This window comes from Halictus rubicundus, chromosome 9, assembly GCF_050948215.1.
Source record: "Halictus rubicundus isolate RS-2024b chromosome 9, iyHalRubi1_principal, whole genome shotgun sequence".
Lineage (NCBI taxonomy): Eukaryota > Metazoa > Arthropoda > Insecta > Hymenoptera > Halictidae > Halictus > Halictus rubicundus.
This window is the reverse complement of record NC_135157.1, coordinates 12,229,501-12,245,634: the sequence shown is the minus strand read 5'-3', so window position 1 is coordinate 12,245,634 and position 16,134 is coordinate 12,229,501. Positions and strand designations below refer to the sequence as shown.

General features: G+C 43.3%; 1 protein-coding gene across 1 annotated transcript; it reads right to left on the bottom strand.

The window, feature by feature from the left end:
* Window positions 1-7,083: 7,083 nt before the first annotated feature.
* LOC143357402 (uncharacterized) lies at window positions 7,084-15,283 on the bottom strand. Its single transcript, XM_076793868.1, has 5 exons — window positions 15,214-15,283; window positions 15,021-15,113; window positions 10,553-10,579; window positions 9,094-9,257; window positions 7,084-8,061 (listed from the first exon to the last, which is right to left on the bottom strand). The coding sequence occupies exons 1-5, from the start codon at window positions 15,260-15,262 to the stop codon at window positions 7,792-7,794; spliced, it is 603 nt and encodes a 200-aa protein (XP_076649983.1). The 5' UTR covers window positions 15,263-15,283; the 3' UTR covers window positions 7,084-7,791.
* Between the last annotated feature and the right edge of the window lie 851 nt (window positions 15,284-16,134).

The window sequence follows — 16,134 nt, the reverse complement described above, 5'->3', positions numbered from 1 at the left end:
TCGTTTACGCAGTAACGACTTCTCGTTTCTTGCGTCCTCAGTCGTTTGAGAGATTGCTCGCTGCGTTTAATGAAATCATAAAATCAGGCAAGCGGTTCGCGTGCACGGAACAAATTTATCGTGCAGGGTAAAAACCGCGATACCGTGTTCTTTGCGTGGTATGCAGAAAACATGTAAATTTATTTATTAATGACCGCACGGCGAGCGAGATTTCTAATTTGACCGTGTGGAATTTTTACGAAGACGTAAAGACGTAAGCTGGCTCGAATCATAGATCACGGAAAATTCGCGAATTAGACGGAGCGAGCAACTATAGCCAACAAAGCCCTAACGAGTTCAAGACGAATGGCGAGTGTTATTCAAATGAACGTGGCAGGGGTGTTTCGCAGCGTCTGCGAAGGTATTCGTCACCGAATCGTTAAACAGGAGAGAACCACGGGCCTCCGCGGGGCTCAATCGTTTATCTTCGAACCCTCGTTCGCGACGGTCGAGTTAATTCGTTTCACCCGATTCGGCAGGACCCGGTTTAATCGTCGCCGTCGTGTCCTCTTAATTACCTTCCCTCGGACAGTCCCGATTGTTCCGGCGACAGAACACGAACCCGTGGAGACGTTCCACAACGAGATTCACTGTCGCGGCACCGCGTTCACGTCTTTCATTTGTGTCTCACCTGCGCCGCGCCTGTCCACGCCCGCTGAACACCTTTGAAACTCGGTAATTCTACCCTATAAACTGGATTCCTGTAATCCTCTTGCATCTTTTATTCTTTCCTTCGCACCGCTGCGCCGGCAGGTTGCATTCGATGAAACCAATCTAGCGCCCTCATAACTCCTCATATGCCTTTCGCGTGGAAAATATTTTCGTGGCACTGTCTTTTATCTGATCGAAAGCCAAGAGCACTCGTCATTTCATATTTTTTAAAATTTGGCAATTCTTCTATTACGCTTGTCTGGGTTTACCTTAAACTCCTTAGCCACGGACCAGAGATTTTGAAAAATTAGAAAATAGCCGCCGGTACATAATCTGTTAATAATCTTACCTTCTGTAACAAATACACTACGGATCCTTATGCATTTATGGCTTATAAAATTTCCAAAAAATACTGTAATATAAAATTCCTACAGAATTTAGTACGATTTTGATTTATTTCAAATCTACGAAGGTCACTGAAAATTAGATTTGTCTCCGCTTTCCTAAAATTTGCCGAGAAAAATTGAAAATTGCATAAACATCTAGTGATAAATTTTGACACACTCCTCGGAGTCAGTACGCAGTACAGACGTCGTTCCTGAGGAGGTTATCATGCCGTGGCAAAGGGGGGATCGCATAACCGCGGCGGAGGATGTGGTTAATTTTCGATCGCGTCTCCGGGAATCGTTGGCGAGCGGCATTTTTCTGTTAATTGCGTATGCCGACGTAAATTACGCGGGGCCAGCTCGAGCGCATAAATAACCGCGATCGCGGTGGACAAAGAATCGCGGCGCGGGCGCCTCGTTCGCCGAAAACGGTTTCCGCGGCGCAGAATCATTCACAGCTCGGGCCGGTTTGCCACGATGCATCGCAGAGAGCAGAATGGCGAGGGGGGGATCGTGGAGCGTGCAACAACAGATGCAACAATGCGCTCCCTCGCGGCCACGGCAAATAATTAATTGCGGCCCCCGCGGTCACAATGGCGATAGGGAGAGCCGCAGCCGGTCCGGTTCGGGTCGCCGCGGACCGGCATTATTTCGCCGAAAAAAATCCCACGAACGCGCCACCGCGTGCGCCGTGCTCTTATCGTGGCCCGTGTTACGCGAACGGGAACGTATTATGGAATTCGTTGGTTGCCCAAGCTTAATTAAGGTCCACCTTCGTCCGCGTCGCTTCGTCTCTTCCGCATTTGCGGGCCGGGCCCTGTGTACACCCCTCTCTCTCTCTCTGTCTCTCTCTCTCTCTCTCTCTGTCTGTCTGTCTCTCTCTCGCAGCCGTTCCGCAGCTGCGCCGAGAAATTTATGTCGAAGCTTGAGGGGATCCTAGAACAGGCCTGAGAAACACCCGAGGAGACGAATCGCGGAGGCTGCGCGTAGTTAATTATAACCGGCGACGTACGCGCAAAAACAAGCTCTCCGATGAGAAGGTAGCGCGCGAAATTCTGCTCTCGAGGTAGCTCTCCGCGCGTTGACACTTGTTGCCGCCGGACCGGTGGGCGAACTCCTTTCACGGCCAGGACAATAGGCTCATCGATCGAGATCTGATCTAGTCCGACCGAATTTAATCGCATACCGGCGGAACTGTCGCGAAGTCGATCGAAATCGTGGTACACGCGTCGAAAGGGACTCCTCGGGTCGAAATACGGTCAGAGGGTGGAGGAACTTCACGATGTACATGGCTTCGTTTTCTAGAAAAATGAATTTGAAAATTGTACACGGAACAATTGCAACGGCTTGCAGTGGAAGTCACATGTGTTCGTTTGACATTCGAATTTCTTGCATTTCGACTTACTTCGAAGTGGAACCACGAGGGTCCTCCGCGTGTACCGCGAACGTGATTGTGTATAATATTGATCAAACACTGCAAGAAGCTTAGGAATCGAGTATTAATCTGAGGCGCCGCAAAAACTGGTTATATTCAAAATATTGTTTACACTGTTATCCCTTTGCATTCGAAGCTATCTTAACTCCAAACATTTCTTCCGACCTAGAATATTTCCATTTTTTTCATGTTATACATACGAAAATGATGCAATTTACTCGTACGATACAAATTTAATAATGTGAAAAATCTTTTGAATAATGATACAAAAATTTTTAGTGGCGCCTTACAATCGCCATTCGAGTGCTGAGGGTTAAATTTGTTTGTATCGAATAGCTTACTGAACATGGAAGTACTGTACGAGTTAATCGCAGCAGTTTCATGTTCAGAAAATGAACAAAATCGTATAGGTAGAATATAAACATTCTAGGTCGCGAGAAACGTTTCGTTTCGGCGTTGAAATAGCTCCGAGTCGATTGAGAGTGCCGAATAACAATCAGTATTACCTTAGAAAGTGTCAGGTCGACGACTGCAGAACAGAAAAAGACGCTAGCAAAAGGGGGTGTTCATAATTTCAAATCGGTAAGAAAATTCCTTTTGTTCGCTTATCGCGTATCCATGACTGGCAAAGTCATTCTCCGCCGCGTATCCACGATTTATGTTAATGCCTAATATATATTTTGAGATATTTGACACGTTACGGTCGTTCTGTTAGCAACGCCCCCGTAGCGATACCGTCGCGCAACGGCACAACCGAGGATAACTTTCTCTGGCAATACCGAGTCCGGGTAATAATGCAACTTCCACGATAACAGATATAACGATGCAATTAAGTTGGGGATTATATAGGCAACCGTACGAACAGAAGAAACATGATATAGTGGAACATAAATGACGAGTTAACCGCACACTGACCCGAGCAGTCCGAAATCCATTCTCATTCATCAGACGGAGTACTTAAATCGCCATTAACAAGGGGATCGTGAGAATTCGTCCGGTTGGATTCCCGCGAATCTCCGGATTCGCGGAAAGAGAAAAAGAGGGAGAGAGAGGGAGGGAGGGAGGGTGGCGTAGAGAGACCGAAGACGGGTCCGAAGGATACTCGCGCAAGGACCCGCCCTGGCGGGGCGCACACCACTTTCTCGTCCCTGCTACGGGATATATAAATTATACATGTAAATATACGGGCGGCCAGGGCCGGCAGAGATCGAACCGTGAGATATCGAGATACGTGTTGGCGACCCGTACACCTCGCCGCTTCTTTCCCTCCGCCCGGTCGTTCTCTCTTGTCTCTTCTCTCTGTCTCCGCACGCAGAAACTCCACGCATCTACGTGCCCGTGGCGAATACCTTTGTCCCCGGGTTTGCCACCGAAACGTCTCTTATCCCGGCCCTCTCTCCCGCCGCTCCCGCTAATTCCTATGCATTTTTCGCATTACCGGTGAAATCGCGACGCGACGCGCCGCCGTGCCGCCGTTTACCCGCGTTCAACCCGCGTTCACCCGACGACGTTCCCACAGCGGAAAAATGCCCCGTGGAATGAAGCTCCTCGGGCCCGGCCGGCCGGCTCGATTGTTCCTCGGCTTCTGGTGCACCGCGCGCCGTGATAATGAATCTCCCGCCGAGGGGTCACGACTCGACTGGGTTTCGGATAAGCCCCGGGATTTGGATCCCAGGTTCCTGGTTCTCCCGACCGCCACGGCTTCGCTAGAATTTTCGAACGGTCCGCGAACCGTTAACCAGTCCCAGTTCCCTTATCTGACGGCAAATTTTCGTCCCCGGAAGCGTCGAACACAACGAACTGGATGTCTCGCGAGTACCTTGAGGAATGTCTAGGATCGGTGTACGGTAGAGCCTCGCTCGTTGCACGAAACGAGGCGCCAAAAGTGTACGATACTCGAGGTCGAGCAACGGAAGAGGTAACCAATTGTTGAGACTTGTAGTGTCGATCTTCTTTCGTTTCTACGTAAGTAATCCCCATCACGGGTTCCAACCGGATTCCGTGCAAGGATTAGGTGTTATAAACGAGGTTGCAACGAGCGAGGTCCTACCGTATCGCCGCCGTCGAGAGTTTAAAGAGTAAAAATTAATTAATTGAGACATTTTTCCTCTAAGGCGCTCGGGAGCTTACAGAAAAATTCTTTTCCAAGAAATGTATTATCAACGAATACGTGGACCAGGAAACCTGTATTTCTGATCCCGATGACTACGACAAACAGTCGGATACTGGTCTGCTTAAATTGTTTGATATAGTCACGACGACCAGCAACACCGATTCGTTTCGAATAGGTATGTTAATTTCGAAAACTAACATTGCATTCGATGTGAAACGAGTGTCAAACGTGCATGTAAGAGATAGCGTGACAAGTGTCAGACGTGTGGAAATTCTTATTGCAGAGAAAAAAAAAGAACCATATTACCGTTCGATTGAAATCAAACGTATCGTTGCGAAACTTCGCAAGACACCACGGCTTATCTTGGAAACGCTGTTTCAGTCGCGACACTTCGTGATACACTTTACGGTACAAATCGCCGAGAAGTTTGAGCCTTCGTGCGAGCCTTCGAGTTTCGATTGCGTGATCGGGTAACGTTCCTGCGACTCGACCGATTCATTCTCCGATCTACGTACTGGTATGTGATGCTATGTCTCTTGCCTAACGATTACTGACCCATAACCGTATGTAAAATGTAATATAGCGTAACGCGAAAGATAATGTATAAAATTCCCGATCGAGACTGTAGAATTGTAAAAACGTTAAGTAAGCTTGCGAACGCGAAACGGTGCTGAAAAATTATCGTACCTAGATTACATCTGATCGTTTGCTTTATAACTCTACGAAGAGAAGATAATGTTATTTTTATTTTTGGATTGTGCGATTCATCTGGAATCGTCTTTGTCTAAAAAATAACTGATTCCTTTGTACGCGATACAATCGTTCGGAGGCAATGATTTGAATTATATTTTTATTTCTGGTAATTGTGAACACCGCTGATGGCGTTCGAAAATCGTTCGATGAATTCGAGAAGATCCTTAGATTCTATACCATAACACAAATTCGCTGTTAGCGTTTTGCGGTTTTAAAAATCATGCCCAATATATGTGTTTAATGTGTAAAAGAGTGTACGTGTAGACGTTCTGAGGATCTTTTCGGACTTATCGGTCCGCAGTATGTATTTACTGTAGACCAGATTTTATATAAATATCAATATCGTTGTAAATTTAGTGCTCTAAAATGTACATATTTAATATTGCAAAGTGTAAAAAATGAATCTATTTTATTACCGTGTACATAATATTGTATGAAGCGTTTTTGTGCGCGTTACATGAATTCGTACTACGCGCGGTGAAGTCAATTACTGCTATGAATGCAGCCGCTATTTGATGGCATTGCACCCTTTCTATGTAAGAAATTGTACAGTGAATAAACAAAAATTTGATACTTGCATCCTATATACTTTAAACGTATTACTTAATCAAGAATAACCCCTGGCTTAAAATAGGTATAAGAAGTTATGTTGTATATATTATTCAAACTGATATTAGCTAAAAGAGAACTTAGACTTCTGTATCCAGAGACTAAACTTAATTTCTATTACTATTTTATTTTATAATGCATTGAACTGTACTGTCGTGCCATCTACGGCAACGGCCTAAACTACTAGCACACAGACGAGGTATAGGCCCCGTCGGTACTTACATCTCTTCTGTGATTTAGTTCCGACCGATAAGGTAGAAAGTAACGCAAAAATGGTACCGGTAAGCGGTAATTACCGGTATAATATCGACAATCGGTATAAGTACCGACAATCGATACTGTTATCGATTGTCAATAATATATTATCGATGAGACATATTATCGATAATACTTTAATTTTTGCAAAATTACCGACGAGATCTCGCCGGTGGTTATATTGTGAAACAGACAGAACAAAAAATACTCGTCAACCCGACGGATGGTATCAGCAGAGAGGAAATGAGAGTGCTCACGCTCGGGGTGTTAGTGTCCCCACTTTTCCTGCATCATCTTTTTAGCCTGTAGTAGAACCTGCATCGTCTCTTAGGCTGGATCAGAGCCTACATAGAAGAGCCTCTATTAATGTAGAAGTAGCATCCACTCTGGCATTATGTAACCGTGATATCGCACATGGTAACGTTCTGTAATCGAAGGTCAGTTTTACCTAACGGTAGACTCAAGAACCAATTGGTAACAAATATCCGGATTTAGCTAAACGTGGATATGTCCAGCCCTATACCTCGTTCGTAGTAAGATCTCTCGTATTTTACGGCTCACCAGGAATAAACACGTTGCGACATCTACACGAAAATTAAATCAGTTCCTGTCTTAAGTAGTTTCATTGGTTTGTGTATAGATGGCGTACAATATCATCAAAATTTAAACTTATTTTTTGGTGGATAAACATTTACAAATAATCGAATAGAACATGTAACATTACTTACACAACACCTTTAGAAAACCGATCTTATAAAAATTAGTGCATGTATTGTTAAAACAATAAAATCGACATAGGAAAGTATTTCTTATTTACTTTTAAAAGATTTAAAATACGCCCCTTAGACGATTCATTAATTAATCATTTATTCTTACTCGATATTATCATAGATATCATCATTTATACATTGTATTTAGAAAATCTATGTTGAAAAAGTTACTACATCCATTATTAACATGATAAATACCACAGACAAGATTGTTCTTTAGTTACGTTAAAATTTGTCTCCATCGTAGAGTATCTTACAAAATAATTGTGCACAGTACACCCTGCATAGAAATATCGTAATGTCATTATTGAGTGAACCAGGGACGACGTGTTTGGTTGCCCTGAACAAAGTGACGCTGGTGAACGTAAACCGTTGCGACGGACTGTTAAATTAAGGCACTTACAAAAGCTACAGTACAGCAATAACGTAGAAAAATATCGTTTCTTCGACAATCTGGCAATTACAAAGTATTGTGCGAACTTTGACTAAAATCAATAATTCGAAAAGCTCGATTAATTTGGTCGATCTCGGAAATTGCATCCGCTTTTGAACCTCCTTCCTCTACTTAACACTATACTCGACAGTTACAATCAACAGATTTTCCATAATCAAATGACAGTAGCAATAATCTCTCCATCGGTACCATTCTGATACAATAATCCCTAAGACTTAGAATCCGCTGTCTGTCGATAGTAATAGCGGAAGGAGGGCTGACCAGTTTCGTATACATCCTGATCGGATAAAGCCTCTGCGCTGTTCACGACGGAATAAATAATTTCTCTACAACTGCGCCGATCCTCGCCACGTGGAATCAAAGCCGCACGCGGTGTCGGAATCGGAATCGTTGTTATGCTGCGATCTGATGGTGGTGACGACTGTGGTGGACGTTGGTCGCCGATGTTGACCCGATCGGGACACTTTGCCCTGTAACAAAGGGGTGCTGGGCTGGCTGGCCGTGTGGTCCCGCGACGATCCAAAATCCTGTGCCCTTCGACTCCTCCTCTTCTTGATGGCTGCGTACTTTGGTGGTGGCATCATCTTCTGGTCCAACTGAGGAAACAGTCAAAATTAACCAGCATACTTCTATGCGACCCTGCAACCCCCGGACTACAAAAATACTATCGAAGACTATCTTCTTTGAATCGAAACAAAATTTTATTTCTCTGCTATCAACACGAATCTAAGCGCTGCAGTAATACGGATATCTGATAGACAGAAATTTCCGTTTTCTTCTAAGAAATGATGAAGGAGAAGAACGGTCAAGGGGTTAAGAAGCAAAGGTTCAATTTCTAGAAGCCGTTTCAATTCAGCCTGGACTGTAACTCTCGTACCCTCGTTCTTCTCTACCATCGACGGAGCAGTAGAAAATTCATCAAAGTCGAACAAAATGACCGGACCGGGCAAACCTTGAAGTCGAAGGTCTCTCGCACGATTCCCGAGCAATTTAGCTCCCTCGTCAGCTTCGCTAGCACCCGGTACGCTCGCGCGAGTGCACAGAGCAGCGACCGCGATCCAATGTAATCATCTCCCGTCGCAAAGTAACGATTTTCGATTAAAATCCTGCGACGAAGTGCACGGTAATTTCCCCGCATCCTCCAGCGCCGGGGAAAGCGCGTGTTAATATTAAAAACGAGTTCGCGTATTCGTCGCATAATCGCCGGAGCCGGCCAAGGGGTTGAATAATTATAGAGGGTCAAAAGCGACGCGGTCCGTTCGAGTGTACAGGGTGAGTCACCTGAGATTCTCACCTGGAATAGAGCGTGGAAAAAGAAGTTTCACTTCAGTGAAACGATCGTCCTGATACAGACTTCCTTTTCAAGGTCATATTTTAAAAATCGACTACGTATTTTGAATAGTACGTTGGAAAGACAAATTCAAGCGTGTGCAATGTGTTGACCCTCAGACGACTTTCAGTTGACCTTCAGGATTCATTCAAAATAATATTCATACAAAAATCTTCTCTATACACTTGCTTGTTCCTTTTTCGATGAAGGGACGACGGGAGATGTTTCAGGTGAATGTCAGGCACACCCTGTATATCTCGATGGTAATTTCGAGGTGGAACTGGGACCAATGGTCTACCTGCACATTATCCGCCGAGCCCCAGCTCTTGTGTATCTTCTCGTGGTTGCTGTTGCTGCTGGCGCTGCTGCTAGTTGCCACACCCAGGAACTGGCTGAACGCTTCCGTCGTACGTTTCACGCGCTCGTTCAGCGAGCCAATACGCAGGAAACCAAGATCTTTCTCTGCGTGGTCAACCAATGATCGTGTTAGCTCTGCCTGTTGCGAACTCGCGAGCGCAAGTCCTGACACCCTTCTCTGCTCGTCCTCGAATGGGAACAGCGGTTTCCGGCGGTCGTGCCCTTACAGAACAACGACGAGCAACCCCCCTTACCGTATCGGGCAAATTTGGAATTTTTCCCATCAATTTTCAAGCATTTATTCGTTTGCTATCAGCGTTACACTATTACGACAGTTAATTGTTACCATCAACAACTGCTCTTCCTTAAACTCTTAACCCTTCGGATTTTATAAATCTTATTGATATTAATTCTTAACTCTTTAACCATCAGAAGCCTCTTAATATGCTTCCTAGTGGCTCAGTTGTATTTGAAAAGAAGCTTAATCGCTGTTCCTATTGTGTCGCTTGAGACAACTTCCTGTGTTGGAATAAAATTGCTATTGCCGTTGAATAATTCAATGAAGATTTCTCCTTGTTCATTTGAATATGTAATTGGCAGGTTGCTCGTCGTTGTTCTACAACATTGCAGAGCAATAGAATCCCCGGAAATCTTTGCTCTCCGAACATTTCATACGTTCGCTATTTTGGAAGAGATTGGTCGCATGCATCTAGGAAACCGGAAATGGATTTAGGGATGCTGAGATGTTGGACGTTCGTGGAGAATACAAGATGGAAACAGAAGTTTTCAGTATTGTCAGGGTGCAGGGATTAATGCAACGTTAGCGAGATCAAAAGTTAGTGTTCCGAGTTACTTAAAATATAGTTAGTACTAGATTAAGCCTAGTATGGATTAGGCTTTGTTAGGCCCGAGCCAGATATTAGTTTCGTTTTTAGTTGGATTGGAATAGAGGATTGCATAGATAGATCATTGAGAAAAGGAGAATAGAGATTGGAAGTATTACTTATGGCGGGGATGGTAGAAATATACCACAAGTAGAACAAACTAGGTTTGCTAAAGGTTTTGCTTACACTATAAACTATTCATCTGGAGTCTAGAGTAACTCTAACTGGAATTGAACAGCATTTCCTTCAAAAATTTAGATAATGCTCAATGGGAGCTGCTTGGAAACGACGCACGTTCGATTCCAATTGCTCAGAACAAGTCCAGAAAATTGTCAAGAAATTTTGCAGAAGCAAAACGACAATTTCTCGTTTCTACAAATTTTCCCGGTTTTTCGCCGGACCGAATTCCACGCGGGAAAACGAATTTTCCGCAGCGATGTATTAGTTCTACCATGCATTACATGTACGTGTAGCTCCATCGTGATTAGCGAACGCTTCATGCGGATTACTTCTTACCTGCATGCTTTTTCCTTGCTTTTATTTCTGAAAGAAAATAGAAAATCATTTGAGACTGTCTCGCTGGAGCCGCAGCGCGCGGGCGTCGCAGGAGATGATCGCAAGAGTCATTTAGGATTGTCAAGATTAAGATGAGAACGTATTAGTCATACTGGTTAGATTATTATCTTGTTAGAGCGACAGTTCTCGCGTAGCTTCGCAAATCGTCGCTTTCGGTTAATGACAGATAGAAGAGTTCCGGCGGTCGGTGCTGAGCAGTATGAAAATTTTTTAAAGCTGCTCAACAGCGACCAGGCGAATCCTTTGATAAAACAAGAATCATCAGGCATCGATTCGTTCGCGGATCGGGGAAACGTTAGGTTCGTCGTCACGGACGAAAGTGCAATCGAGATTGTTAATTTTGTTAAAAAAAAGGTCACTTGTTATTAGCGCGATCGGTCGCGAAATTCAAATCTTCAACGAGAGTCGATTGCTCGAGAAGAAGAGTGCAGACGTCATCGGTGACGAGTTAGGCTCCGTCTGTTTTAAATAAACGTGAGTAAATAGGATGCGGTCGGTTGTGTTAATCAAGGTTTTCAAAATAAGTCTGTTGTTCGAGTCGCGGCGAATCATTAGGGATCAGGGAATGTGGTCGGTGCCGATTATGCGTTTCTCATGCTCACGTCTACATGCTTTATTATCTTGTAACAGTGATGGCAGAGAGAACACTAACAATTATTGGACGGCGATGCGAAATAATCTCCACTTTCTACAGGAACCTTCGTTATATCTTTTATTCAATTATTTACCTACCACTGTTAAATTTCACCGTAAAAATCTACAAAAAACTACTAACTAATGACTTCGTCCCAAAATACAAATTTTCAATCCGTACGAAGAAAAGTTCGTTTAAACTTAATTTATTCTTCGCATTGTCGATTACGTTAAAATTGTGTTACAGTAAACAACAGATCTAGGAGAATGATAGTTCGCATCGCCGGCTAGAGGGTTAGCTCACATCATCTACGGTGCTAAGGGGACTAATTGTAAGTCTCTAGGTACTACTGCCACTTTGAGTCAGTAAAATTTCATCAGAGCGTTTATTCGATCTTTTTCGAACAAAAGAGAACATCTTTTCTCCCGTGTGTCTCGTAGCCGTGTTCCAGTTACAACAACGAATAAACGAGTAAACAGTGAACAATAGTTTCCTCTTCGAAAATCATTTTCCCGGATAGCAGTTGATGCACGAGACACGCGTGCAGCTGTACGATCGAAATGATTGTCCGCGATCGCAATAACAAAGACATTTTGACGCGTGTTCGTAAGCGTTCGCAGTGCCGACAACGTTTGACAAAGTAGAGAACATTACAAGAGCACTGGTTCGTGAAACTGAACGTCGATCAAGCGGAGATCACTAGTACAAGACGTCCACAATTTCCCTCTGGAACTTCGGGAATGAACGGGTCCACTTGTGCGTCGATCAATGGAAAGAGGCAACGAGTTTGTTGCACACGGAACGGCAGATTTTTTACAAAAAAAAAAAAACACAAATTATTTCGTGAACAAGAATCATTTTAATAAATAATTTGCAAGAGCATTGAGACACATTAAAATTTCTGGCGATATTTAATCATAATGGAACCTCGTGGAAGTAAATTGTTATAAACCCGACTTACAGCGCGTTAATACACCCGCTAAATCTCACTTCCAAGGAAAACTATCGCTAAATTATTTTCTAAATTTCGAAACTAATTTCCACGAAGAAAATACAATCCAAATCCACTCATTAAAATTTTTTACAAAGAATTCTGAGGCCTACATGTTCCAATCAAATTACCACGAAGAAAATAAACTCCAAATCCATGGTTAAAAAGTTTCACAAACAATTCGAGACTAAAATATTCAATAAAATTTCCCCGAACGTTTCAAAGCCTAGTAATCGAAGGGGCGTCGCACGATTGTCAGAAGTTTGTGAAAATAAATTTCTCGGTAGTTCGCTGAAAAATCCGCGATGTTCTGTGCAACAACCCGGCAACAAGATGGCCGTTACGGCAACGCGAAGATGGACCCGCGGATTCTCCATGGAATACTCACGTCAGCGTCGACGAAAGTGACAGTCATACGTTACGTTTTTAAGGTGCGGCTACTTTAATCTTGCGACACAAGCGCTTTACTACTTTAGCAGAGGTGTGCTTCTGAACTTGCCTGTGCGTAGCGGCAGCAGTAATCCCTACAACAGAAGAATACTTCCAGAGGCCCGATACTCACCAGAAGAGACACAGAAGAGGACAGAGAGGGGAGAAACCATTTTATCCATTTCACCACCCGAAACCATTATCCATCCTCACTATGTAATACGTATCAACCGTGATTCGTCGTTCCACACCTGGTCACCTCGCCTCGTTTCACCTATCGAGGAGCATCAAGCTCCGCCGGTGCATGCTGATGCAGTCGTGGGATCTAGCGATTTTGCCGGATGATCGAGGACGCGAGATCTCGCGAGAAGTTCGAGCGAATGATCGGAACGAGTGATTGGCGGGCTGAGAATGAAAGATGGGCGGAAGGATGTGGGCTCTATAATTATTTCGGATCGTATTTATCAATGTTCGACAAACTAGTTTTCAACTCCACAAGAATTTAATTGGAGGTTTCTAAAAAAGAGCATGCAAGTTGAACACAATGTTGTGTAATAATGTTAAATAGTTCAGAATTTATTTCTTTTTTGAGACTAGAGTTTAAGTTTGCAAAAACGAAGAGATTTCTCATGCTAAGTAGTCATACGGTATTGAAATTATATTGCATCTGCGACATTTTCATCATTATTGATTGTTTCGTTGAAAATTGAGGAAAATAGGAGGCGGACAGCCCTCAAAGGGCGCAGCAAGCGTACATCGTCGAGACGAACGACCGGAAACATGCACGCGAGCGAAAGAGAGCCGACAGTGAAAATAAGCGAACAAGATGGAGGCCGAACCAGAGCCAAGCGCATGAAAGCGGTGCAAACTGCGGTGTATCTGGGATCGTAACTTATAATTGCTTTATCGTGCCGATTCAGCATCGCATTCTACACGACCACTCGGCTTCTATTCCGATCTAATTTATCGCATCGATCGCCGCGCACTCTTTCCGTCGACCGGTATTCAATTCGACGAGAAAAACTTTCTTTTCCGCACACTGATTGATTTAAAAACATAATTACGATCCGGGCAATTTCAACTTATTTCGTTGGAACAAAAATCCCTAGCCCTTTAAAGTTATGGTTTACGATTTTCATTCGAACCGCCCGGTTTTATTATTAACGAAAGAGTGAAAATATTACTGCAGTAGTATTTATGGAATTATTGATTGCATTATCATTTAACACTGAAAGCGGTTTACTTAATGAAATAAGTAAATGATGAGTACCCTCCCTTTCAACCTTCTTGCATTTTGGAAATTCTAACCATGTTTGGTGCATTGAAATTCATTTTTAATTCTGTTCGTTTAATTCTAATGTAACGCAGTCTCGAATTTGATTTGTAATCGAAATCGATAGAAAAGGAAAGGCAATTGTGTTTGATTTTTGTAACTAAATCGTTTTCAAGCAAATATGTTGCTCCGCCGTTGGGAAAGTATTGTAAAACACGTTTGTCGAATTTTTCCGAATAGAAAAAGGTTTTTGTTTCACGAGATCGTCCGGGTACAGACTTTCCCCGTTCGAATGTTCGCCTCTTAACGTTACACAACTATAATCGCGAGCGTTCGGCGACAATGCTATTGTTCGGCCGTTTAAATGCACGTCCCCAGCTCGCCCCGTTTTTCTCAGGCCCGCGATTAATGTGAAAATTAATGGAACGACGCGATCGCACGAACGATAACAGGGAGACAATGATTCTCCTCTGTAACTCCCCCTGCCCCTCCCCCCCTTACGGCATGGAGAAGGGGACATTATAAATACAGCGACGGGGTGTAATTTGCTTGCAGATCGAATTGCGTAAACATCGAGAAACTTTTACGGCGATTATTTACAGCTCTTTCTTGTGTCGGCGCTTAGACAGCCACTCAATTGATAAAATCGCTAGACTGCGGATATTTATGTCCTCATCGATTGTCTACGAGTTGATCAAATTCAAACACCTTTAAAATTAGAATTATCAGATAATTCACGCCATCCAACTCGGAACATTTTATTCGACCTCTTCCAAAATCATTTATGTGAATTTGCATTATCCGCAGTCTATCGACGTCATAGTATGCTTGAAGGTAAAATATAATTATGAGTGCAGTGTTCGTCGATTATAAAATAAATCAGTGTCAGAATGAAAATGTGTAAGGTTTCAGTTTCGTTTCGAATTGGATTTATAATTTCGAACGCAGTGAAACGTATCGAAGAAACTTTGAACCGGGTCCCAAAGTTCGTTTCAATTTTGATTTCACGGAACTAGGAACGTGGTCTATCGATTAATTTAGATTAAAATCGTGGCTGGGACGAAAATGGTATAATACTTACTGCGGAAGGTGTCCTGACTGACAGCGGCCTCCTGTGAGACCAGATATTGTCTCGCTTTCTTTCCACTGTAGTCACGAATATCCTGATTTGCTCCTACACAGTTTTACGGGAAAATACGTATTCAGTTATACTAACACAGTGTTAATGCTCCAACAAGCATGCATGCTTGCGCCGAATTAAGTCTTCAACTCACCGTATACTTGGACTAGAAGGTTGAAAACGTTCTCGTGATCGAATTGCATCGCAATGTGCAGCGGCGTGTATCCCTGCAACATGCAACAATTATTTAGATTTTGTTTTTAAACAACGTGGCAAATGGACATCGTACAATCTGTCCCATCTGTTGAATGAATTTATAATTCGCACAGAATGTTTAATGAAATTCTTTATCGTGCAAGTAGGCGAAATATGAAGTAATAAGAACCAACTTTACAATCAATGCAGAAAATTTTAATCTTGCAGAAAGATCTACGACCGTATTTTCTATTACACAAATTATTTTACGTTGCAATTTGATTATTTATCTAGTTATAATTGTACCGGGTATAGCAAAATAAAAATTATTTCCATCAACTGCGAGGACAGTTTATTCCACGGCAGAATTTAAATTGTGTACGATGGTGGAGCTATTTAATCACGTAATAATCATTTGAAATTTTTACGAAGAAACCAGAAAATAGCACGAACTTCCGCGCGGTATGTAGTCAGCAATTTTAAAAGGGACATTTGCATAAAGGTTCACAAGTCTAATTATTACTAATCCGGAGATCGCGATTCTCTCCCTCGCCGTTCCCACGGGGCCAGGATCAACAATAACACGCCTTCGATCGTAACATAAGGGAATTCTTAAAGCAATGAGCGAGGAAAAAAGGAGCCACTCGGCGAATAAATCTCCTCATCGGCGTCTTATCGTATCTTCGCTCACTCATTTTTTCTGCTTTGCGAAAGACCGCCGGAAAGGCGGAGGAGGTGAGAAGGAAGAAAAAGAAAAAAAAAATAGACGTCGCGTCGGACCCCGCGGGGACAATGAGGAATTAATGGCGGCCCATTATGAATATCACTCGGAGCGTGCGAATTCGCGTTTCCGCGACAACAATATTATCGCCCGGGGACC